This window comes from Scophthalmus maximus, chromosome 22 (genome assembly GCF_022379125.1).
Source record: "Scophthalmus maximus strain ysfricsl-2021 chromosome 22, ASM2237912v1, whole genome shotgun sequence".
Lineage (NCBI taxonomy): Eukaryota > Metazoa > Chordata > Actinopteri > Pleuronectiformes > Scophthalmidae > Scophthalmus > Scophthalmus maximus.
The window spans coordinates 8,820,026-8,846,659 of NC_061536.1; the positions used below are offsets into that span (position 1 = coordinate 8,820,026).

Below are 26,634 nucleotides of genomic sequence, written 5' to 3' on the forward strand. Positions count from 1 at the left end.
TGCTAGACTGAAACTTCTTATTGTGCTTTTGTTTTAATATTGATGTCCTCCTTTTCATTCTACATTTTTTTATAAACAGATTTGCAATAAACTTGATCTCTCTGGGTGTTCAAAATATACTGTGACTCCTTTACCAGGCAGTTATAACTTGGATGCATAACAGTGGTGATGAAGTGAAGAACCACAATTCTTAATATGTTGACGTGTGAAAAAGAACAGTTGCCTTTGTGTAATTTATTCATTTTTCGCTTTGGTTTCCTCGTTCTGAGACACATGACAGTGGTTTAAAAGTATAAAACACAAAGAATAATAAAGGACTGTATTTATAGCTGGGAATGTCCTGTTAACAGTTTTACATGCGACTCTTACAATTGTGGTCTGTGGGAAAAATGCTTGTTGGGCCTCAGGATATATATTTTGTTGCTGCAGTACCACAAGCGGCCACTGGAAAACAATGCTTCAAGGCTGAGCGGCGGTCCGGTATCCAGTTCTATATAATATATCCACGCCTATATCTGACTCTAGATAAATTATCTTACGCACTAATCAAGCTCTTCTTGCAACTGCGCCTGCGTGAAGCCTGTTCTTGCCCTCCCGTCCAGTAGGCGGCGCTGCCTGCCGATCCCGGACGTGTGTCAGCAGCGCAAACTACTGCATGTGACATTGACATCAACAGAAGGTAACATCATGTTTGCGTGTCCCTCACTCCGTTTTCTTTTATAGCAACTACTTTTGTAGTCTAAGAGATAGGCAGCAGTCCGATTTGAGTTCTTCGCGTGTTTCGTTTCAGGACACAGTGGTGTGTTTACCTGTAGTAGCAAAACGTTCAATGATCGCTACTCCGCAAGCTAACGTTAGCCTAGCGTGGAATTGAGTGTTGTCGGCGGAGACTGCGTCGTTTTGAACAACAAGCTTTACTAACCCGCTGATATTCATTCTGTCAGTGCAGCACAATGAGGCTGACCACTCTGCTGGCGATAGCGGCCAGGGTGGTTGTGCCCAAGGACTACCGGTACGGCACCAACAGACCGTGGACTGCGGCTGCCAAAAGGTTGAATCCCCCGGGCAAGAAGAGGAGAAAGGTGTTTGTGGAGCCGTTGGCATCACACGAGTGGTCTGTGCTCAGAGGGGACACGGTGAGTAAACACGTGTGCACCGTTTTTGAATGTACTTGACAGACTATGTTTTCCTCAAGCATCTTGGAGATCTTGCCACAGTTTTTTTTTCCTCATGTGATCCCTACAAAACCAGACTCCATGGGGTTGAGATCAGGACCCTGTGGGGGTCACACCATCTGTGGCAGGACCCCTCGTTCACCTTATGATAGTTCTTAATGATAATGACTGTGTATGTTTTTGGCTTGTTGTCTAGCTGCAGAATGAATTTGCGACTAATCAGATGCCTCCCTGATGGTACTGTGTGATAGATAAGAATCTAGACAATCTGTACCTTAAACTTTTGCACAGTGCTGAATATTATTGAGATTGATCCCAATTGTTTGATAACAGGATAGATCTGTCTGTATTCACGACATACCTTTCAACATCTGGATGGCACGTGTTGAGTCTTGAGCAGGAACTTCTATTTGTGAAGTGTAACTTAAGTCCAAGTCTCAAGTCTGCAATTGTGGAAAAGTTCATTTATTCAGAACAGGAGGCACAGAACTGGACAGGGCAGCCATCAAAATGTGCAGGTCAGATTAGAATAACACATATTAAATCAAGTATATCACCTCATTTTTCAGCATCATCGTTTATAGGAGCTAGTTTTTAGAAGAATGAGTGCACCTTTTAAATACTGAGTTAACTTAAAATTTTTCAACCGTTTGCAATCAAGCTGATGATAGTTATATTGTCACTACAATCTTTTTGGTGTTCTTTACATTCCTGGCCAAACCTGGCTTGATAAAAGTAAGAGGTGAATGAATAAAAATGTTACTTCGACATCAAATTAATTATCTGCTTTTGCTTCTCAGGTGGAGATTCTCGCAGGGAAGGACAAAGGGAAGCAGGGAAAAGTGATCCAAGTCTTCCGACACAGAAACTGGGTTATCCTAGAGGGACTGAACACAGTAAGGAAGTTGTTTCTCTCAAGGAAAACTGAAGAGACTTTGCTTATACAACATTAACTTAAATATCTCCTGTAACCACTAATTCTTCATCAGCCCACTGTTGATCCAACCAGAAGATTAGAAGCAGTTTCATCTGCTTTTTGTACATTAATTTGTGTATCCGAGTGAGCACGGTATTGCCTGAAGTATTTTTTCTCAGCATACATAATAAAGAAACCATGTCCCGAAAAAATGAAAGTTATTACTAACTTTCACAATTTTTTAATTTAGATTACCAGTGTAAAAATTCATGTATTTACTTTTTAGCTCCACCAGATGGAGCCATATGTCTAAGGTCCAAGCTTGACAAAGTGCACCATGAATAGCCTTTTTTACTACCACCGAGTTGGAGAACTGTGAGGTATTGTTTGTGTGTTAGCATCACAGGTATATTGGGGCTACTGGAGATTATCGTGGGACCTACATTGCCACCGAGGCTCCCCTCCTGCTGCGTGACATCACCCTCATTGACCCCACCGACAGGTACGGTGAGCCCTGCGACAAAATCCAGGACTATAGTTGTGTGCAACCATCTCAGAACTTAAGCAATGGCTGAATAGAAGGGTCAAATTCAATTCAATTCAGTTGTATAGCGCCAAATCACAACATACATTATCTCAAGGCACTTCACATAGTGAGGTTGAGACCTCACAATATTACAGAGAAACCCAACAGTTCCCACGATGAGCAAGCACTTGGCGACAAAACTCCCTTTTAACTGGAAGACATTTCTAGCAGAACCGGAACCGTGCATCTGTAATGTTTGTGTGTAGTTGGTCTTTTATTTAATTTATTCTCCACGCCATAATTTAAACAAATGCCCCGTGACAACAATCCTGAAACTCCCTCTGAAAGTCAAGATACAGTCCAGTGCTATTCAGATAAATCTAGCTGATCACTGGAATCTCAACAGACTGATTTTGACACACTGACATTTATCTTCCAGGAAGCCCACAGAAGTGGAGTGGAAATTCACTGAGGAGGGTGAGAGAGTCAGAGTGTCTGTAAGGACAGGTCGAATCCTCCCTAAGCCTGTCGTGGAGCGACGAGATGGCATCGTGCCAGAGCAGTGGAAAGGTGTGTGTGTGTGTGTGTGTGTGTGTGTGTGTGTGTGTGTGTGTGTGTGTGTGTGTGTGTGTGTGTGTGTGTGTGTGTGTGTGTGTGTGTGTGTGTGTGTGTGTGTGTGTGTGTGTGTGTGTGTGTGTGTGTGTGTGTGTGTGTGTGTGTGTGTGTGTGTGTGTGTGTGTGTGTGTGTGTGTGTGTGTGTGTTTGTGTGTGTTGATTGGAGAGGTATTCTTGTCAGGACCCAAATCTGATGCAGTTTATTCCATGTATAGTTAACAGGCCGCACATGAGAGCCATCTGTTTTTTGTTCCACTCTGTGCAGACCTGAAATTCCAAAAAATAGGCTTCATGATGATGCAGTTTGAGTCTTTGTTTTACAGTGGGAAAAAATATATACTGAGCAACCCTCCAACTTGTACTTCCAATGACACATCAACCCTGTTATTCTGATTTTTTGTTGGTTCAAGTTACTTTATTTGTACACTGTAGAGGAGATTTTATAGTCGGTTCAAATAACTCTGAACCTTTTGTAAAAACATTTACAAAATTTTGCAAATGTAATTATGACCGACAGTGACCTCAATTTGACCCGTTTTTCTTTCTCCTCTCAAAGATGGCCCCAAAGACACGAGTCCTGAAGACACTCTAGACAAGACATATGTGCCATCTCTCAAAACGCTGGAGGAAGAGGTCATGGAGAAAATGGGTATTGAGGAGCCAAGGCGGCACAAAAAGTCCTACTGGTACTGACCACAGAAATCAGAGACACTCACCCCTTGGTGGAAGTCGTGCTGAGGACAATGGGTCAGGACGGAATGAGTTAGGCTCTTGGACGGTAAAACACAGACGTAATACACAACTATTAAGGTAATGATAGCTATGTTAAAATGCTTTGAGGTGAAACAGTTGTATAAACCCAGTTGATAACAGACATGTACCTTTAATGTTTCTGAAATGTGTTCTCTTTATAATATAGTGAATAAATGTCACATAAACTAATGAATGGTTTGTATTGTAATTGAGGTGCTTCACAAAATCCCAAGGTATGACTCCACAGGGGAGTCATACAGAAAAAGCATTTTTATTCACTTCAGGTTTGGCTTTGATTGATCAAATGACAACATGCAGTAATTTGGGAAGAGAACATCAAATTGTGCATGTACATCCCTGCAAATGTTTGAATAATATTCAGAACATATGAATTGGTAGTATTAAGTATGTGAGGCAAAGATGGTGAAGGCGAAGATGATGTGACATGAGATTGTTGTTATTAGAGCCAACATCTGGAGAACATCAGTCAATTCTGGTGTTCGCACAATGCAGTACTTCTGTCCCTGAGACAATAAACTACGTGCATATAGTCTGGAAGACTGTGCAAGTGAAATCATTGGTATTGGCAGGATTATTAATGGAAATGGTTGAATCATTCATAAGGCTGAAAATAGTCGTATTAATTTACAGAAGCCCAGACATGCTGCTCTCCAAAACCTAAAACCTGTGAGTCTGTCTTTCCAACATGTCTGGGAAACAGTGTGGAGAGGGAAGGGGCCGCAGAGGAGACTATACAGACGGGATAGTTTCAACAAAGTCTGCAGTGACCTCATCTGACTTTTTATACACTGGCACTTACTCCTGGGATCTGTGGTCTCTTGTTGGATCAGGTTACAAATATGGATTTATTAGCTACTATGAAAAAGGCCATCATGAGAGAGAGATTCAGAAGTATCGTGTACACACACACACTGATTTAATTTTTTGATTCGGAGGACACCAAGCTTAAAGACATATTTTATTAGCTTGCAGTTCATTACAGTAACATCTGTAATGTCAATACAAGAAATGATAAAGAGCAGTGTAAAATTAATTATTATAAATAATTCAGTCATCACTATTAGATTCAGGGCTCAACGTCACACAATGTAGTTTCTGGGAATTTGTTGAGTTCATTATCCTCAGGAGCAGTTATGTTCTTATATTATTATTATTATTATTATTCCTTATTAAACAAGATGTGTTTTATTCTTTTTGGACTGTACATAAAATATAAAGGTATTCAATATTCTGTGAAAGACTTCAATCCTGGGAGTGTGAAAAGGCATTCAGGCCAACATGTAGGGAGATAAACATCTACAAAAAAATAAAATAATCTTAAAATGATTTAGTCCAAATTTCCCAAGCTTGGTGGCTATGCTCAGTATTTAATTATTTCACGGGTAGGGTTTCACTTGGGCACATTTGGACCTCCGAATTTCCAAAGTTCTGGCTGTGGGCCCGATTAAATTATACTTTTCAGTGAGCAACACTCACTTCACTTAAAATATCCACCTGTACCTATAAATATCCAGTTTTATCCACTTCTCTCAATAAAAGAGCAAGTCTTTTTTTTAAGATCATCCTCAGCTGTTCTTTTATCAACGAGGGAGGTGGGACTGGGAAGTATATAAAGTCTCTTCTTTCCTTGCCGGTTAACCACGAGTATTGATTTACAGAAAGACTGAAGTTTAACTTGTCGCCCAATCTCCAGCTGCAAGAAGCAACCAGCCTCGTTCCCAGACACCCGGCACAATAAAAAAAAATGATGTGTCACAAAACAGTTGCGTCAAAATTTCACTGTGGCAGTCCATACCCTAATTTCTGGTCGGTGCAGCAGCATCATGCAGAAAGCATGTCAGGCGGTTGGTTTTGGAAGAGGAGCGGAGCAGCTTTCCCACACCCCGTCCGTCCTGCCAGTTTGTCTCTGCCACACTGCATCCAAGAAGGAAAGGAAAAAAAAAAAAGCAGCCAGTCAGCGGAAACAGGGGTTTGAGGTTTTGCTTTTATGGGAGGGAAAAATTATTCAGAGGCTTGTCGTCTTTCCTGTCATTGCATGAGTGTTGTATGGATTACAGTTTGGGATTCACATCAAGGTGAAGTGTGGCGTTGGGTGAAGTGGAACCTTTGTGTTGCTTCATTTGTCCTCATTTCTTTTTCCGCTTGCACACACGCACAGATTTTCTCAACTTGTGCAAGGTACAGTGAGTTTCAAGAATGCCCATCCTCTAATGTCTGCTCTGTGGTCAGTTGACAGCCATTCTGGTAACCCAGTTAAATGCAACCACTGAACATGACTCAAGTCGAATTAAGAATGCATAAAAATAAAGTGCAGGCTGTGTTCTGTGTTTCAGCTGAGTCACATCTACTGCTCCGCCACGTAACCTAATGAATCCCACCTGGTGGTGTTGGCTGCATGTGTCAGAGTCAAATTCGGCAACAATGGTGTTACTGTCTGTTTATTGCTGCTACATTAAAAACCCGATTTTTTTTCAAATTCACCCCTGCCTGATATGTGGCATCATCACGTTCTCTTTGCAGAAACCCGAAGGATCTGCGATCGCTCAAACATCTCCCGAACATCTGAAGATACTTATTTAAACTAAATTTCAGCGTTGCTCTTGACTCATTTGATGATCTAAGCTCGGCTACAATATAATGATAGTGTCTAATTATAGGCTGGTTGTTTGATGGCTGCTGGAAAATGTAATGTTAGCTTGTATGCAGGTCTGAGGAATGGCCTGCATGCATGTTTAACTGTGTTTGGTCTAATTCAGTTGGCTCCCAGCTGATTCTTATATAGACCTCATTACGTTATAGTTAGGAACTTATAAAGAAAGTAAAAGACCGCCCTTACTTTTCCCTTCTGGGCTTAAATTCCTTAACCCAAACATTTTTATGGTCAGTTTATTGTATTGTATTATGTTATATTGATTCTGATGAATGGAAGTATGTTTTATCTTCAAGCTTGTGTAGCTGGTAAGTCATTTTAACCACACTACATTAAATGTAGAGTGTCAGAAAAGCAATATACCCGAGTAAAGTACCTCCAAACCTTACTGAACGACAGTTAGTGAGTAAATGTACATTCACCACTTTATGTCACACACACAAATTGTATGTCTTCCTTTGTGAGGATACTCATAGACGTAATGCATTCCCTAACCTAAGACTAATTCCGACCCCAAATTCAAGTCTAAACCCTCAGACAGGCCTGTATCACTGTTTTTCAGAAAGTGAGGACAGGCCAAATGTCCTCTCTCCATAAGGTCTGTAACTTAAATTTGTTATTTCACTTATACACGGTTCACTTTCTATATCAGATTTGATCTTTATGGACATTATCAAACTTAAAGTCTTGTTTTTTTTTATTCTCATCACTTAGAGCAGGTACGTTTTTTTGTGTGAAAACTGTTCAACCACAAGGTTCATTTGGAAGCGGTTCTGGTGCTTTTGATCACATCACATGAACTTCTTCGTCAAATGGAGCCAGGGGGCGTTTACAACAGGGTGGGCAACGCAGGCAATTGCCTGGGGGCCCGAGCAGATGGGGACCCCCTAAACAACGGTTGATTGCGTTAGTTCACAGAAAGGTACATTTTGTCAGGACCCCCAGGCCGCCATCTCACGACCCTGCTGCTGAAGACAAGGGCAGCAGCGGGGAGGATGATGTCTTACACTGGACGTAACTGCTGACTGGAGCTGAATCAATCTGGGTCACGGTGACAGTTCATCACTGCTACAGTTGGTCTGACACACACCCCCTCTGATCTTGTCTGCTCTGTGAGCTTTTGACGTTTCCTTCTCAGACAGTCCCGCTGGTATGTGGGTGTCAGATTCCTCAGGTGTTGCAGCACCACCTGCTGCTGCCGGGCCACGGGACGACGACTACAAAGCGGCATTCAGTCCCGTCTGCAGAAGGCACAGGTATACCACACCTCACTTGACCCTGTTCGTCTTCAGCGTGTCTCTGTTACAACAGGTGGTAAAAACCCAGCGATGAGCCAAGTACGTAGTTATAATCATACTGCATGTGACCGATAATGACCTCAGATTTCATCAGCAGCAGCAAACTTGATGACAGGACCAGTATTGATTTTTGACAGGGCAAGGCTGGCTGCTTGCTCAGGGCACAATAACCCCAAGACCAGAATTGGTTTGTGGTCATTTGAATTACTGGAAGTTTTTTGAGAATATGAGCCATGAAATGACAAATAAAATGCTTAATAAGTCCGTGAACAGCCTCCTGGCAGACCTTCTGCACAATTTTTGCAACTTTCCAAAACCCAAACTTTGATAAACCTGAGCCTATAAACATTCCCAGGACTGAACTGATCCACTTATGTTAGGTCTGGCACTGTCAACAGGTCATGGCACAATATTTTACACAGAAATTCATGGTTCCCAGAGGATGAAGCTTCCAGCTCAAAGCCTCGCTGCAGCGTTCCTGGGTACAGCCTCAAAGACCGCGGCCTGGCTGTAGATTCATTGTCTTGATTGTTCCTCCAACTGCCTCTTGTCACTTTTTGTGTGTAGAAATGAGAGCGACACCATGATGAGGAGAGAATGAAAACTATCCCCATTTTTCTACGCATGTCGCTTCTTTCAATGACGACAGGCTTGTTGATTCTTTATCTTTGAGAGGCCCTGTGTCAAATCTGCTTCACCATGGTGCATTTGACTGAATACATTTTTTGTTCGGTTTCTCTTTTTCCGAAGATGACAGGACACATAATGCATGGAAAGGGTGGGAGGGGTGGAGGTGTGGTCAAAGGCCCATTTTTGCCCAGGCCCCCATGCAGCTTAATCTGGTTATGATCAGGAGACAAATACACGCTGGAGTTCTCTTCAACAGAATTCATACGAACCCCTTTGAGCTTGACGTGGACCATTAGTTGAAACTAATACGTAACAACAGCATTAAGGGAACTGATGTAGTGTTTGAATCAATGTACAGTGACCTACAGTTTGTGCTGGTAAATAAATGTGTTGACACTTTCTTTTAGGGCCTTTTTTCCTTTTCTTTTTTTGGTTATTTCTGGATTAGCTGCATTTATTGTGGCAGTGCATTGGATTTACTGATGTCGACATGCACGCACACCCTGCAGATTGAAGTTGGACATGATGGAGCAGCTGCTGCATGTGGACTGTCACACAGAGACACGTTCCTTTCATGTAAAGATATTTCCAACTGCTCATTACACGAATGCAGACTTTGTTCCATGTGATTTAAGGAGACCAAACAGTCCGCTCGGGCCGTGCAGCTGGGAAGTTATATGATGAGGACAGAACAAGAGTCAGCTCCCTCATAATCATCATCATCATCATCATCATCATCCTCATCCTCCTTCTCCTGCAAAAGTGACCGTGCTGCCAAAAAATCCCATCTGCAGCAGCAGCAGCATCAGCAGCTGCAGCACCGACTCAACTCATGCATTCGTTTCCCTGCAGGAACACACGTCCTCTCCTGGGTGCATGCAGGCTTCACTCCCCAGCCCATGTAACATTGGCTATTTCTAGATGTCGCCCCTCCCAATTCCCCCGTGGCAGGCCGTCCACCATCCCGGGTATTGGGCGAAAAAGGGGGCAGTTCGTGATTTCCACGTGTGTGTCCTTCACTTTCTCTCAACTGCCTCCCTTTTCTCTCCGAGCCCCGGGGTCGGTCGGACCACTCTCTCCTCAGCTCCCTCCCCCCTCCCCGTGTACCTGCGCAGAGCATCCACAGTCGCTCCCCCTCTCCCCGACGGGACAGTCGCACTGCAGCAAGCTGACGGGAAAATTATTCTTTTCTTTTTATTATTATTTTACAGACGAGACTGTCGGTCCCTCCCTGCATCAGCTGAAATGCTGCTGAGAAGAATCGGGTAGGTTTTTTTTCTTCGTCGTGTTGATTTTTTCATTTTTTTTTTCTCCTCAAAGTTCTTTTAAACTCACAGTGTCACGTTTGAAATGACGACGTCATATCAGCAAGTCGGGATCTGCACCGGGTTTATTGGAAGCACATAGCCGCTGTCCTCGGCCGAGGTCCTGAAATTGGGGCCAGTATAGTTATTTTTATTTTCTCCTTTTAAATATAATTTCGTAAAAAATGACCAATTGACGCAGTTAATAGTTAAAGTGCAACTTTGTCTTTCTCTCATAACATCATGTGTGCATGAGCATGAAGCTGAAAGAAGTTCAAGGATAACTGCCAGCCTAAAATGAACTTACCGTCCTCTGTACACTTCCAGACCGCAGCTCTCATTCCACTGTGAAACGTCCAGCGCTGTTTCCGTGGGGGTCAAATAAGGATGGGGATGGATTTGTTAAGCTCTGAAAGGTTGTCCCCGCATGTGCCCTGCAGCAGAAACAAGGAGCTGCTATTTTGTCTTTAAGTGCACATGTATCCTCCACTGCTCATCGTCTGTGGCGCACCTCCGGGCTCAGGTGGACCTCAGTGATGGACAGGAAGAGATGTGAAGGGAGACAGAGACACGGGGCAAATAGAATGATGAAAAGGCAGACTTTTAAAGAGTCCTCTCTGTTCTGGTGTTCACCTGAAGACACTTGATTGTTCACAAAATGTAGCCCATGATTATGACGATCAGAGCTGCTCATTCGGACCCATCAAGTCCTGAATGTGGTTGTCCAGCAGTGATACTCCAACATAAGCATAAGAGCTTCAAATTACAGGCCCAGTCCAGAGGGAACATCATCAACCAAGTGTGTCTTTGCGTGGTTTATGATGGACTGACCATGGTCCGGCCTTGGAGTTGTTGAGTCAGGACTGAGATCAGTCAGTTTGCGCGAAACATCCTTTTTGACTCTATTCCAGCTACACTGGGCGGTGAATCATCTGGTGGGTGACTTTGACAAAAAGTCCTCCTTTGTAAGGAGGCCCGACAGTTGTCGTGTTCGTGACGCCTGTCAAATGTAGTCTGGGAGGTCGGGGGCGATGTGATGTGCGGTGGCGCTACAGCAAACGTTTGATGGTGCTCAGAGAGTTTCTTGTGTTTGATGCCAGATCTTGCACAGTGACTCCAACTTCATCGACCAACTTCTCCAATGACTTAAGATGGATGTCGTCAGCATAGATCAAACTGTGGGATCTGGTTTTTGGCATTTCATTTCTACAGAAGTTGCTGAGGTTTAGTGCAGGAGCTGATCCTTGTGAGGGCCTGTCATCTTTATACACTTATAGTCCAAGGTGAATTCTTTGTCGTTGACCAGGAACATGACTATTCCCCACATAAGCAGGATTTTTTAAAAAAAGAATAACATAAGTGCTCTTAGTAATTTGTCAGATCATACTACAAAGATTTAATCTTGTCTGATTGTCTTCTGAGAAGAAGAGTGAAGACTTGGCACTGATGTAAGTGGTAAGGTTGCAAGAATGATCCAAGAGTCCCAGATGTTATATCAGTTACACTACTCTTGAAAACCTCTGATTATAGAGAAGATTTATGTTCTACATGAAGTGTGGGTGAGATGGAGGAGAGTAAGGACAATGAGGAGTAATAGGGGGAAAGTACTTGTCATGTATCGTCCATCTTGGTTTAAGAAAATGAAAACGAGAGGGATGAAGCCCGATGCTCATGTGGCAGACAGAAACGTGGACTCGAGTGGATTTCTGCCTTGTAAAAACCCAATTACCGAGCGTTTTCAGGAGACGCCTGCTGTATTTTATCACAGACCCATTAGTGCCAAAGCCAGGTCCAGCTCAGCTCTCCGCTTTCCGATGACATCAGTCAAACCAGAGTCTCTGCACGTTTGAATCGGCCGAACTGGGATCAGCAGTCATTTTCCGGCTTGTTGGCGCAGACGAGTTTTGCCTGACCTGACTTGACCTCGATGCAGGCTGCTGCAGAGACCACCCACAACTCACTGACAGGGATATCGGCATCTGATTACATCCCCCTTAATAACTATTACTTCTTGCATTAATAATTAAAGTTGACAATGTTTTTTTAATCCTGATTTTTCACGGATTCTCCTCCACCGAGGACCAAACTGCTTTTGCTCACTGGTCTGTGTCTGCAGCAGGAGGATTAGTTCTGCTCATGGATAATGCCCTGGCTGCAGTTTTGAAGCCTTGCAAATGCAGTGCATTGCATGGATTTTTAGCTTGACTTGCCTTCATTGTCACTGACATTAAAAAAGAGCTGAACTGCGGAGCGCCTGGTGGCGGCAAGACCAGCGGCTTAAGTGGAAAAAATGCGATCTTAAAATAAAAAGTCACAAAATAACCGGCAGCGACCAGGATTATCTCCGCTGCACAGGCCCATATGTGAGCACACTTACACAACATTTATACCATGTGAAACAGTGTGCAGTGTCTTAATGTGGCCTCTCCCTTTGTATGAAGCATGCTCATTCTTAGCAGTTCAAAACGTCCTTCTCCATCCCTGAAAGGAACTGGAGAAAAGAAAGAGAGAAAAAGGGCGAGCAAGTGTGCCAGTGCCCTGTCCTTTAATTTCGCCTGAAGCCTTTTGTAAGGGAGTCGGGATGAAGTGAAAGCACAGTGTGCAGCTGTCCTCCTGGCCCACTGCTCACTTTTTGTGAGAGGTTTTCTTGTCAAGAATACTAATAGTGATACGAGCTCTGTGGAGTCCACCCAGCTGGTGGGGAAACAGACATCAACTATTCTTCCATCATAGACGGCCATTTAACATAGTGCAGTTTTATTGGTCCGTGTTTGTGTTGACTCCGTACGAAAGGATGCGTTTGATTCATTTACAGATGCAGAAAAGGTTCGAACACATGAGTGATTCTTGAATTTGATCTTGTCAGTATTACAGTTTTTATTTTCCTTTCACATTACAGAAGAGAGCCCCTGCATTGATAATGTGTCAGAACACACTGCAGTCATTACTGTATGTCTTCTGTTTATTGATACTCCCTCTTGACATAAATGCACCAGGGTGATACACACACACACACACACACACACACACACACAAAGTACCCCCTCTGTGCTTTGCCACGGAGACTCCTTTCAACATTCGCTCCATCAAGAGTTTTGTTGTGTCAGCGGCATCAGCAACAGTCAAACTCTGCCCTGGGGATTCTTTTTCGAGAAATTTTCTCTGGACTCGTTCAAAGCCAAGCGAGCAGAAAACATCTACCCTGAAACAATATGAGAAACAGAAACTCCTTCATTAGCTATTCCCCACAACCACACTTCACGCTCTCTGTTGGAGCAGTGACAAGACAAGGTGTAACAGTCAGCGTGCATCTTGAAAACCCTTCATTTTGGAGAGTGCTGTCCCATAATGCAATGCACAAAAGAAATGGAGGAGTGGCTCACAGCTGGGAAAAATTAAAACGAATTGCTGCAAGAAGACTCCAAAAAAAACAAAAAAACATATTTTTGGGAAAACATTTTGAGGAGGAAGTTTAATTAGTCACAGCTTTCTTTCTTCATTGTATAATTGTATGTTTGTTTGTTTAAAATATGTTAATTTCTTGTGTACTAACTGCAAAAACCGTAGACTACAAATGATAATTTTGTTGTGCATAGATTTAAAAGCCATGTTCTTAAAATCCTTCACCAGAGCTTAGGCAACTTTTTCATTTATATAAAAATATGTAAAACCTTAAACTCTCAACATATCAGGTGCAAGAAATGGTGATTTGTAGATTTGTCAGGCGTAAGGTTGGTTGGTTAAAAGCAATATAGCTATTATTAATAAATTTTTTAAAGTTTTACAGCAGAGAGCAACAGAGCTGAACGTGCAGTGCGGTTCAAAGCATGATATTTTTTAAATCAATATCAAATTATTTTAGCTGTTCTACATGTCTAAATAAATAAAAAAGACACTTTATCAGCCTTGAAAAGTAACCCGCAGTGTATTTGCTGCTTTTTAAATAATGAATGGACATTTGGAGGTTGTGTGAGGGCACAGTGAGCATCCTGCCATGCCTGCTGGGTTAATAACAGGGCCAGACTGTTGACGGAGAGCTGGCAGGATGCCGCTGTGGGCTGAGACGCCGTGTCATTAGCTCCCGATTGTGATGAATGGTTTGTGGTCAGCAGCCTGTGCTCCCTGCTTCCCTTTGAGAACTGCAGAAGTCGCTCTTTTATGCTGCATAGTTGAGCTTTGAGATAAGTTTTTTTTTCCAGTATTTTAGGAGACTTGTGTGTTAGGATGCCTATAAAACAAAGACTAGCAGGTTTCCTCCACTCCCTCAGTCGCCATGGTGCACCTACGCAGCTAAAACTAGTCAAGTTTAATGCTGGAGTTCTACAATAAATACCGTCAGGAAGGTTGTTATGTACAGTTTTTGCTAAAACTGTTTAAGAGAGGTGATGATGCACAAAGGTCTTCCTGTTATTCAATGATGAAAATCAGACATGTATATATTAACGTTGGTTAACAGATGTTTTCTTATGATTCATCCATGAGAATTTTCCCTTCTACAAATACACAGATGGAATAAATATCATTTTTTCCCATCACAATTTGTTTTCATGACAGTAGCCTAACTTTTAAGAAATATGTTTTTTTTTTAAACAAAACTCCCTCACAGATTCTATGGTGATGTTTTAATTCAAATCTTCCTCTTAAGAAATTAAATTTTTCATATTTTGAAATCCATGATCCTTTTCCTCACCTTATTTGTGTGTATCTGCTCACGTTAAGTTATCTTAACTTATATCATGATAGCAGCAAATCATGTTAAATACAAATAATAAAAAGCTAAGACATGTTCAAGACTAAAATCATAGTATAGGTGGACGCTGTGGTGAAGGTGCTTTTCAGTTGTGACCTTTAATATAACAATAAATCAAGCAGGCGAGAGAGATCAATGGAGCGTGTTCCCCGACTGGCTGAATCAACACACTACATGACGTCCAGTATCATAATTGATACTCTGACTATTAAAGGTTAAATACGTGGGAAATTAGAAACAGGAAAGGAATTCATTCGTCCTTTTTGTGTCTTTCCTTTCCTTCCTGAATTTATTTGAGGAATTCTTTATTCATCTTGATTTGTGTCAGAACAGAATTTTTATTGTGTTTGGCTCTTTATCTCCACAGACATGTTCTTCCACTTCTCTGCGCAGTCTGCCGTCTCACTCTGGCCTTTCCCACCCAAACACCATCTGGATATGGTACGTCTACATTTTCCCATTATGTTTAAATAGCACAAAATACTCAGAATCAATGAATCCTACATATTATATGTGAAATAAATATCAGATCTTGTGCTAATTAATATATGAGCAAAGAATACAAAGGAGCTGCTCTGCCTTTCACACTCTGTATCCTCTTCTCTTTTTTCTGCAGAAGATGTCCAGTCCCTTCAGGTGAACATTCCCCACTCGGGTCCAGTTTTTGCCTCACTGGGCAGGTCCATCTCCATCCCCTGCATGGTGTCTCTATCCACCACAGCCAGCACCTCCTCCTCCTCCTCCCCTGTTGTGCCGCGGGTCAAGTGGTCGGTGGTGTCTGGCGGTGTGGAGACGCAGATCTTGGTGGCGAAGGGTGAAAGGGTGAAGGTCAACGAGGCATACAGATACCGGGCCGCATTGCTCAACTACACGTCTTCCTCTGATGACCTGTCACTGTGGCTTGAAGATTTGCGCTCCAGTGACTCGGGTCATTATCGCTGCGAGGTGCAGCAAGGCCTGGAGGACGCCAGTGACCTCGTACAACTCAAGGTCAAAGGTAAATGAACACCCACACTACACACTCTCTGTTGGAGAAGTGAAAAGACAAGGTTTAACAGTCAGCGTGCATATTGAAAACCCTTAATTTTGGAGAGTGCTGTCCCATAATGCAATGTAAAGGAAATGGAGGAGTGGCTCTCAGCTGGGAAAATTTTAAACTAATTGCTCCAAGGAAAATTTAGAAGAATATATCATATTTTTGGGAAAACATTTTGAGGTCCCTTTGTGAAGTTTAATTGGCCACAACTTTCTTTCTTCATTGTATAAATGTTTGTTGTTAGTTTGTTTAAAATATGTTAATTTCTTGTGTACTAACTGCAAAAACCGTAGACTACGAATTATAATTTTGTTGTGCATAGATTTACAGGCCATATTTAAAAAATCCTTTCATTGCTAAATCCTTCACTGTTTGGACTTTCACCAGAGCTCAGGCAACTTTTTTTCACATATGTAAAACCTTAACCCTCAATATTTCTGGTGCAAAAAATGGTGATTTGTAGATATGTATGGCATAAGGTTAATGTTCATTATGTGTGTTTAGGTGTTGTATTTCACTACAGAGATGCTTTGGGCCGGTATGCATTTACCTTCCATCAGGCCCAGAGGGCCTGTGAGGCAACTGGGGCAGAAATTGCCACTGACTACCAGCTGCTGGCAGCTTATCACGACGGATATGAGCAGTGTGATGCAGGCTGGGTGGCAGACCAATCTGTCAGGTATCTCATCACCTCTGTGGTCTCAGTGATGCTCACACTCAATCTGCACCAATACTGAAACTAAAAAGTCCAGATACATGGTTCCTCCCCCCCCCCCCCCCTCTAATTTTTGTAAGTTTGCATGTATCTGCCATATTTGGATAAATAAATTAAAATACGGATTCCTGGTTGGTCTTGTCAGACAAACGTTGAGAGGTCAATGTTATGTACCTGCTGATTGTTTCTATTCTTCCAGGTACCCGATCCAAGTTCCCCGTGAAGGCTGCTATGGTGACATGGATGGGCAGCCAGGATTGAGAAGCTATGGGACAATGGATCCAGATGATCTTTTTGACGTTTATTGTTATGTGGAACAAATTGACGGTATGGATATTAACACACACACTATATTTTTTTAGGCCAATACTTAAATCCATATTTTAGAGCTTAAAAGCTACAATAGAAATAAAAAATGATCCCAAAATATAGGTATCGCATTGTTATAGTGACTTTTGTCCATTGCATTCATGTTAAACAGGACACAAGTGCCTCCACAGTGTATCCTGCAGGCTACTGTATATCTACACCCATGAGAAAATGTGTGATCGAGCTAAAGAAACTGTACATACTATAAAATAAATGATGAAAACTTTTAAAAAAAAATTGTGTTTGCAGGAGAGGTGATCCATGACTCTGTCCGAAAGCTGCTGTCCTTTGCTGAAGCACAGTCATACTGCAGAGCTGCAGGGGCAGAGCTGGCTACAACAGCACAGCTGTACTTGGCGTGGAGTGAAGGCCTGGACCGTTGCAGCCCCGGATGGCTGTCCGATGGCAGTGTGCGCTACCCCATCATTACCCCCAGGGTGCGCTGTGGAGGGCCTCAGGCAGGCGTCAAAACTCTCTACCGCTTCAGCAACCAAACTGGTTTCCCAGAGCCATCCAGCCTTCATGACGTTTATTGTTTTAGAGGTGAGTGTTCTGTGTATCACCAATGATGCAAACTGTTGATGATAAATACCATAGACACAGTAACCAATGTTTGCTTTATTGTTGCTTTTTATAACCATTATTAAATATAGATAATATAAGGACATTCTACTATATGTACATTTTAGTAATTTACCATTTGTATTTATGTATGCCACTTGAAGGAGGTGGACTAAATATTCAAAGTAGCAAAGGAACAGAAAATTGTGGCTTTCATACTTTACCTCTTACTTCTTATTTCTAATAACTTATCTTGTCTTTTGCAGATAACAGAAATGCTCCCACTGACTCTCCTGTTGACTACATGGCCACAGAGCCTGAAGACACTGAACCAGATGTTGTCATGCTTATGGAAACAGATGAAGAGATGCACTTGAACCAACATGCAGAGCAAGTGGAGCGAGAGGCTCAGAGTGTGCTTGAATCCTTTCCCTTTGTCTCGCATGTTTCCACGGAGGAATACCTGGTTGACACTCACCCAACAGTTACATCAGATACCACAGAGTCTCCCATCAACACCACATCTACATTGGACCTCCTTCAGCCTTTTGATGAAACTTCCTCTCCTACAGAAATGAGCTCTCACGCCCAGCATCCTACAGCCATGATGAACAGCACAATCAGTAGCAAAGAAACCTACGATGTCCCACAAAATACATCCTTTCTGCCCAGTGTTTATAATAACACAAATTTGCACCAGAACTTGAACTTCACCATTTACCAGTTTGAACAAGAAAGCACCTCAGGGTTTCCTGAACCATCACATGAACCTGACACACATAACCAAACCGTTCCAGACACAAACCCTGAAGAACATACACAACCATCTGAGAGCTCGAAGGATTCCCAAGAAATACACGAGAGCAACTTGGATTCAAACAGATCACAAGCCAATTACAGCGAGACAGAAAGCAACCATACTCGAGGGGAGAATATCCTGGAGGTGACCCCAACAACCCCTGACAACATGCTCCAAGTGAAGCTGGAGGAGGCAGCAGTAGCAGGACCTGAGCAGATGTCTTTCTCGACTCAGTCACCAAGAGAGGATGGACAGCTTCTTAAACAAACTACTAAAGCTCCCACTAAAAACCAAACTTCTTTGTGGCTACCACTTGATGGATCTGGAGATATTTCTCAAGGTAAGGATTTCATTTTTGTTTTGGATGTAACCAAAGTAAGAGTCTACTGCCATGCTATAGCAGCTCTGTGAGGATGTTTACCATCTTAGTTTATTGTGTTAGTATGATATCACATGTTAATTGCATGCATCACTATACAGCTGAGATATTGGGACACATATAAATGAATCCTCTGGGCACTAGCTGTACCAGATTTCTTAGCAGTCCATCTAGTAGTAGACATGACACTATCAATTGGCTTTTCACTGATAAGCAAAGCAATTTAATCACATGGAGGAACTAAAGTTAAAATCAAGAAATGGTTAAGCATTGAGTTTTGTTCTCTTAGGACCAGTAATGTGCAAAAGTTCATCTTAATCCTGCCAGTACTGTAGCTGTTGAGATAGTTTAGTCTACACCAAGCGGTGGACTGACTGATACTGCAATCTATAGAGCCATGCTGCTAGTATGTCTGAAAAAATCAGTACCTTATTAGATACTTACATACTTACAGCTCCAAATTTGTTTTGTGTTTTTTTTTCCAGAGAGTGACCTTGAAATTGAAGCCAGCACATCAGATTCTTTCACCATTCACCCGTCACCTTCAGCTTCAACTAGCAGCACTCCTGCTGAACCACGGACTTCACCCCCAGATCCAACATCTTCATCTGGGTCACAAACTACTGATAAATTGGGCTTCGATATCCTCTCCACAGCAGCACAATTATGGGAGTCTTCCATTTCTAAACAGGAGGGAAGTACAAGCTTAGAATCTGAAGACACAGTCACAATAGAAAGTGAGGAAAAACAGCTGCACACGACAAAGGCTGAAGACATCCTTCTTCCTAGAGCAAATTTAACTACCACTGAGTCTTTGGAAGTGGCAAACACTTCTCATTTGCCTACTGATCCCACTACAGCACAGCATCGGACATCAGGGTACAGAGTGTTTTGGGATACTGCGACCATTGCTTATGAAGAGGCAAGTGGACAGGAGCCTGGTCGAGTTACGGCAATCCTTAGAGAAGACATTAAAGTTACTCCAACCCTTGGCGAGGAAAGTAAAGTTACCCCAACTGTTGAAGACGAGACTAAAGTTTCCTTTTCATTGAGACAGAATGTTTCCTCAACTGTTGACGTGGATATGACCGTTACTCCAACGCTTAAAGATGAAGCTAAAGTTTCCCCAACCTTCGAAGAAGCCAAAGTTTATGTTTCACTGGAAGAGAAAGTTACAGTTGCCCCAACACATGAAGTCACAAATGTTGCCCCAACACGTCAAGAAGAAGCTAACATTGCCCCAACCCTTGAAGAAGAAGCTAATGTTCGCCCAACCCTTGAAGAAATGAATGTTTCCCCAAACCTTGAAGGAGAAGCTATTGTTCGCCCAACCCTTGAAGAAATTAAGGTTTCCCCAACCCTTGAAGGAGAAGCTAATGTTCGCTCGACCCTTGAAGAAATTAAGGTTTCCCCAAACCTTGAAGGAGAAGCTATTGTTCGCCCAACCCTTGAAGAAATTAAGGTTTCCCCAAACCTTGAAGGAGAAGCTATTGTTCGCCCGACCCTTGAAGAAATTAATGTTTCCCCAACCCTTGAAGAAGAAGCTAATGTTCGCCCGACCCTTGAAGAAATGAATGTTTCCCCAACCCTTGAAGGAGAAGCTAATGTTCGCCCAACCCTCGAAGAAATTAAGGTTTCCCCAACCCTTGAAGGAGAAGCTAATGTTCGCCCGACCCTTGAAGACATTTATGTTTCACCAACCCTTGAAGGAGAAGCTAATGTTTCCCCACCATTAGAAGAGGAAGCTGATGGTGCCTTAGCCCTTGAAGAACAAGCTAACATTGTCACAACCTTAGAACAAGAAGCTTACTTTGTTCCTACTGTTGTGGAGGACTTCACTATCTTTCCTCTTGATTCTCAAACATCTAACTGGGCTCTGCTGACAACCACAACTGGACCCCAAGAGTCGCTCAATGACCTTGAGTACAGCAGAAAAGCCACCTCCACGGTAGCTCCAGATTCCGCGTCAAGTACTAAGACCACTGGGGCTACCACAAAGACGACCGCTGGGGCTACCACGACCACCACACACTGGTCCAGACGCACCTGGAGCCCGACCGCCTCAAGGCCAAGAGTTTTCCACAAGACAACAGAGCCCCAGAAGGTGACGCACCTCATACCACCAGTGGATCAGGGTCTGGTGAATGTAGAGTTTAGTCTCACCCAGCCACCCACCCTGCTTAACTTGCCCAATGAGAGGGCAGCTGTAGGCGGCACAGGGAAAGTTTCAGGTAATGTTAAAGCCACTCTCATCAGCCTTACCGTCCTCCTCTTTCTACTCGACGCAATGATGCACTAAAATCCCTGGTCTGTCCTCTGCCCCAAACTCCCTATGCTCCATTTTCTGTAAAAAAAAAAAAACACCCCCCTTCTCCTTTTCAAACAACTTCCCACGTTTGTTTCGCTTGTCTCAGAAAGCCCACTCACCCTTCTGACTCCTCCCACTTCTCATTTCTGTCCTTGTGATCCCAACCTCCCTTCAAGATACTCACACTGGGACTGCTCCCATTTGGCATTTGTCAACAGTCCTGTCTCGTTATGCATGATCCTCATCCAAAGATTGACTTCTGTGAAGTACAGTAATATAGTAGCTTGAATGAGTGTTAGTGCTTCTTCCAACAGGATACAGGATTTTTCTGCAAGAGTTATGTTGGTGAACCTTTCTCAGAACCTTGATCCATGGATTACTTTTTTTCAGAAAATGAATCTCCTGACTAAGCCAATGCAAACTATCCTCTTCATAATAATTCTCTTCTTGCTGTCATATCTCACCATGTTTTTTTGCAGTAATCTGGAAGTAACATGATAAAGGGACTTGATCTTTCTCTGTTACAGCAATAACATTGAATGTAGCGGCACTGACCACAATCATGTTTTTATATTTAATCTTAAACTGTCCAGTCATCAAATGTTTAAAACCGTTGTAATTCCTCAGATTTTAGACTTCTATTGCTATTTAAGTCTGGTAGCAAAAGCACAGATTATTTTTATGTTTATAAGCACAATTACTGTTAAGTGTGGTTTTGTTGTAGCATTTAGCATCACATTTTTAACTGTTCTTTATGGATCCAATCATGTTCTATTGTTTTACCATAATCATTCCAAAATTGTACAGTGTTGTGTTTTTTAGGTGTTATAATGATAAAGTCGACTAAATGATTGTTTCTCCTCTCGCCATCAGTTGAAATCTATTTTTTTAGTGCATGTCTTCAGAACAGAACTTAAAAGAGAATTTTAAATGATGCAAAGACATTTATGTGTGCAAACAAATCACAGTGGAAACTCATACGTGTACATAATCTCAATCACTTTGTGGTGGTGAAGCCACAGCTCATTCAGTCATTCACATTACTGACCTCACATCACCACTTACAGTTGATTTATTGTCATGTGAGGGAAAACTACAACACTTCAACAAAACACAGGGAGATCATGAAGACTGTTCCCAGAATTGGGTGAGAACTGAACCCGGGTTTTTGTTGCTGTGCAAACGTGTAGCTGCACATTGTTTCATTGCTTTACGTACTTTACGTAGTACTTAAGACTTGAAAGCTATATGAGTTAGTCTCAATGCCCCTGTTGTGTATTTTTCTGCAAAACCGAATAATGTTTTTTGCATGTGATTCTCATTACTTGTGTAAGGCACTAATTACCTTTCGTACACTCACTAACTTAAAGAGAGCTGTCTAAATAGCACTATATGAGTGTTCAGTATAATGACAGACACCACAGAGTTCCTGTTTATAGGGTGTCAAGGGAAAAACAAACCAATTCCACTTGTAAAAGGTTTAATTTCAGTTGGGACACACATGCCAACATTTAGCCTTCTTTTACACATTTAGAAAATCTGTGTAGTGGTGACTCAAGCTTAAACTGAAGAGATTTGCAACTTTTGTACAGTGTAATCATTCATGCAGGAGTTTGACAGCAAAAAAGTCATAATTTATCTAAATCTGTCAACACAAAACACTTCAATCTAGCACAAGAAAGCACACATTTTAATGGAAATGATGATTGTTAGGTCATTGCATTATCCAAGAGTTAACGGAGCTCTTTCTTGATGCAACAGAAACCATGAAGACCTTGAAATAATCTGCAGGTTGCTGTTTTTTCTTCTTTAATTTAGTTTAGTCAAATTCAGAAAAATGGTCCTGTGAGTCCTCTTTTTAAAGACTTTTTATGGGGAGGGTGTGTAACAAGTGCACACAGGTATCTAGTCTACGTGAATTACCATGTGAGACATCAATCAACACAAGAAGATTTTTCACACTATTGTTTGACATACTGTATAATCTAACAGTAAAAGGAAGCAACTTGTACTTCTGCACAGAATCGTTGACACAGATTCTTTAGTACTGAAAAGTAAAAAATCACAGAAATGTCTTTTGATTATTAGTTGTAACTATGTCATTGCATTTTCTAAGGAACATTGTGGGGTTATTCCAAGCATAATGTGTTGGCATGTCAAACCCAATAAACAAAGTTAGTGTGATGTTGAGGGGTGAACAGTTTGAGGAAAATGAAACTGAAGCTAAGTTGTTTTGTTTTTTTTAAATAGTAGGACCCAATCACACAGTGTAATATCATTTGGCAGCGATAAGGCTCCAATTTACCAAAGTATGATGTGAAAAGTTGATCTTTAAGGAAGAAAGGGAAGAGAAAGAAAGAAAGAAAGACAATCTCACAGAACCAACCCAAACCTGCTTCAAGAACAGGACCTTTGGAGTTGGACATCTTGATGTTTGTCCTCTGCTGCCACCTGTTGGTTCATGTGGATCATGATTCTTTGAGTTGAAGATGCAACCTTTGCATATTTTGTTTTTTATTTTCCTCCTCCTATATTTAACCTCTATATTGTACATTTAAAACACATAAATATATATATATCTATATATATAGATATATATATCTTGAATCACATTGAATTGTTTTGTAATTTTCTGCATTATTAATAAATTTAGAATACTGTGGTTGACTCTGTCCCGTGGTCCTGTGTAGTTTAAGCAGCAGAATAATCTGCTAATAACCGGACCTTGTTTTTCAGATGCCTGTTTGGGCGACCCCTGTCTCAATGGAGGCACCTGTACCGACCGAGACGGGCAGATTAAGTGTCTCTGTTTGCCATCATATGGAGGAAACTTCTGTCAGACCGGTGAGCCCACAAATGATTTTTTTTTGGAAATCCATGAAACACTTCAATGGTCGTTAACATGTCTGCAGTTATGTCTGAAGACTCTTCAGTGTCCCCTCTCCTTCTCTGCGTTTCTTTCAGACCTGGAGCAATGTGAACCAGGCTGGGATAAGTTTCACGGTTTCTGCTACCGACACTTCAGCCAGCGTCTGAGCTGGGAGGTCGCAGAGCAGCACTGTCGCGTCCTGGGAGCTCACCTGGTCTCCGTCATGACACCCGAGGAACAGAGTTACATCAACGGTGGGTTCACTGTGCCAACTGTCTGTTTGATATACGGGAAATGAAATAGATGTATGTGTGATTTATTTATTGTTTAATAGGGACTGAATATTTAATCTTATTACCTTCCTCCTCAGACAACTATAAAGAATACCAGTGGACCGGTCTGAACGATAAGACCATAGAGGATGATTTCCGCTGGTCGGATGGCAACCCGCTGGTGAGTAATATTAAAAACCAGCAGAAACATGTGGGCTACAGAAAAACCAAACATTTCCAAGTGCATCACAGAAAGACCAACACAGATGAAGCAGATTTTGTGGAAAATATGAACTGGAATATTTTCTCTTTGCACTTTACCTTCATTCATTAGATTTCTTCATTTTTATAGTAGTTGTTTGATGTTCAGGATTCTCTAATTATTTGACATTTAGCACATTATTTTCCTATGATTCAACCTACTTGTTAGCTCATATCAGTTCTTAAGAAAACCTGACCTGTTTTGGATAGTTAACTTATTTAGTTTATAAAAATCTATATTACACAGTTCCAGCCTACCTACAATGGCATAGTTTTTCTATTGTTGTTGATATAAACCCATAAAAACATGGGCAGACTATCTTTTCTCTTCATGTTTACAGCTCTATGAGAACTGGTACAGAGGGCAGCCGGACAGCTATTTTCTCTCCGGAGAAGACTGTGTGGTGATGGTGTGGCACGATGACGGACGCTGGAGCGACGTGCCCTGCAACTACCACCTGGCCTACACCTGCAAGAAGGGCACCTGTGAGTAAATGAATGGAGATGAACACTGAGGTCATCATTAATGGGTTCACGTCCCTCCTGAGGTTATTTGGGGTGATAACATCACCATACATCAGTGATATCTGCAAATAGAGCGATTATTCAAGGATGCAAAGTTGTGAATAAATATGAGATCTATAGTGTTTATCTGTTTCAACAGCCTCATGCGGTCCACCGCCAAGGGTCCGAAATGCCTCCGTATTTGGAAAACCTCGACAGAGATATGAAACCAATGCAGTTGTACGCTATCACTGTGCCAAGGGTTTCCAGCAGAGACTAAATCCCCTGGTCAGGTGTCGGTCTGGAGGCATGTGGGAGAGGCCTCAAATCATGTGCAGCCCTGGTAAGATAAGAGATTAGTTCAACAACAACAAAATTATCATTTTATTCTGTTGAACAACTTTTAAATAAAAGGAACAAAAATCACAAATTCAATCCATCGTGGAATCGGGACAAAAGTCAAACAATGGTGTTGTGATTCAAATGAAAGCATGACACACAGGATAAGAATACTAAACAATTATCAAAATGTGTTATTTTCAGAGGCTGGAGGTCCAACCCAGCAACCTGAAGCGATGTCACCCACCGACAACCTTGCAGTGTTTGACGACGAGTTTGAAGCCACTAAAGAGACACCACAGTACTGGGACATCAAGTTTTAAAAGTCAGCCATGCTTTCCTTGTCTTGTTTTGTTAAACTCTGCTGCTGTAACATGACAAAAGAACCGAGTGCTTTTTACCAATGAATGCTTTAATAGGACAAAATGAAACACAGGCCACACTGAACGAAACATCCTCTTTCCCAAAGACCCTGAGTGCGCAGAAACTGACTAACTTCTTTTGAGGGAGACACTGACTAACAACATTCCAATTTTTTGATTACCTTTAAATTCTCTCTAATGTATTAAGTTAGGGGGATTTTAATGAATGAATACAGTGGCTGTCAGAAAAGAAGTAGAAGAAGAAGAGGGTCCTTTTCATGATAAAGAAATACAGTAAATGTGCAGAGACTAAATTTCTATGCCGGCTCCAAATCCACATCAATAACCGTTCTCTTTGTGGGTTTTGTGGTATCAAGAACCTTTTTATTAAATGGTGCTAATGTTTTCAAACCTTTGTATCCAATAGATATTTTAGTTTTCCGTCCAAAGCACAAAGTCAACCTTAACAAAAACCCAATAAACAATGTAAATATATCAGCTTTCTCACCTGTCAGACAAGTGCTGTGCGCATTTTGAAACCTTTGATTTCCAGCAGACACAGTTTTGTTCGTCAGCTTTATGTTGTAATAAAGTTTTGTAGAACAGAGCAAAGAATAAATTGTTTCTCTTATTTTACCCATAGCACTGTGTGTGGGCATCATTTCACATGCAAGTTGGACATGGGGGACCGAAAGCTGAGACTGATGTTTGGTGATTCGGACTGTGTGTTAACCGATCTTGCAAAAACATTTTAACAGATCACGTGGATGAAGATTCCCCGATGCACAAGGCATTTCAGGAGGAAAAAGATGAAAGAAACAGTTTGATGAAATTGATCTACCATTGGGTAAATGAAGTAGACCTGGTTCTTCCCTCAGGCAGGAACTGCACCTGGGAAGCTTGTGGGGGGTTTTCTCAGTAGCATTTCTGAAGCTACATCTGTATTTGATCATGTTCACTTCATTAACTCAAGTCTACTGTACAAGGCGTTTATAAGCTATAGCTCTAATTTTAATTCTGCATAAGAGCAAGAAAATCCCCCTGACAGACCACCAGATGATTTATTCATCTAAACACTGAAAAATAAACAAGAGTGAGCTTCCTGGTTTTTTCTAACTGCACTTAAAATGATTTAGTTTCACCCAAAAACAAAAAAGGAAGAAAAGAAAGAAGGAAAAGTTTGGGTATAAATGTGCGACGATCCCACACCACCTGTCCACAG

General features: G+C 41.8%; 2 protein-coding genes across 3 annotated transcripts; both read left to right on the forward strand.

The window, feature by feature from the left end:
• Positions 1–524: 524 nt before the first annotated feature.
• mrpl24 (mitochondrial ribosomal protein L24) lies at positions 525–4,174 on the forward strand. 2 transcript variants are annotated; one of them, XM_035621196.2, is made up of 6 exons: positions 525–679; positions 945–1,136; positions 1,976–2,071; positions 2,490–2,593; positions 3,057–3,187; positions 3,789–4,174. In XM_035621196.2, the coding sequence occupies exons 2-6, from the start codon at positions 954–956 to the stop codon at positions 3,923–3,925; spliced, it is 651 nt and encodes a 216-aa protein (XP_035477089.1). In that variant the 5' UTR covers positions 525–679; positions 945–953; the 3' UTR covers positions 3,926–4,174. The 2 variants fall into 2 exon arrangements, with proteins under 2 accessions (XP_035477089.1, XP_035477090.1); XM_035621197.2 differs by having other exon boundaries at positions 529–679; positions 950–1,136.
• A 5,450-nt stretch (positions 4,175–9,624) lies between these two features.
• On the forward strand, positions 9,625–26,054 carry LOC118292504 (brevican core protein). The gene is made up of 14 exons (XM_047330296.1): positions 9,625–9,849; positions 15,006–15,079; positions 15,255–15,635; positions 16,179–16,353; positions 16,589–16,716; positions 17,008–17,301; positions 17,586–18,458; positions 18,983–20,728; positions 23,542–23,649; positions 23,770–23,928; positions 24,045–24,127; positions 24,549–24,693; positions 24,872–25,054; positions 25,255–26,054. Exons 1-14 carry the CDS (start codon positions 9,830–9,832, stop codon positions 25,371–25,373), a joined length of 4,488 nt encoding a protein of 1,495 aa, XP_047186252.1. The 5' UTR covers positions 9,625–9,829; the 3' UTR covers positions 25,374–26,054.
• Positions 26,055–26,634: the final 580 nt, after the last annotated feature.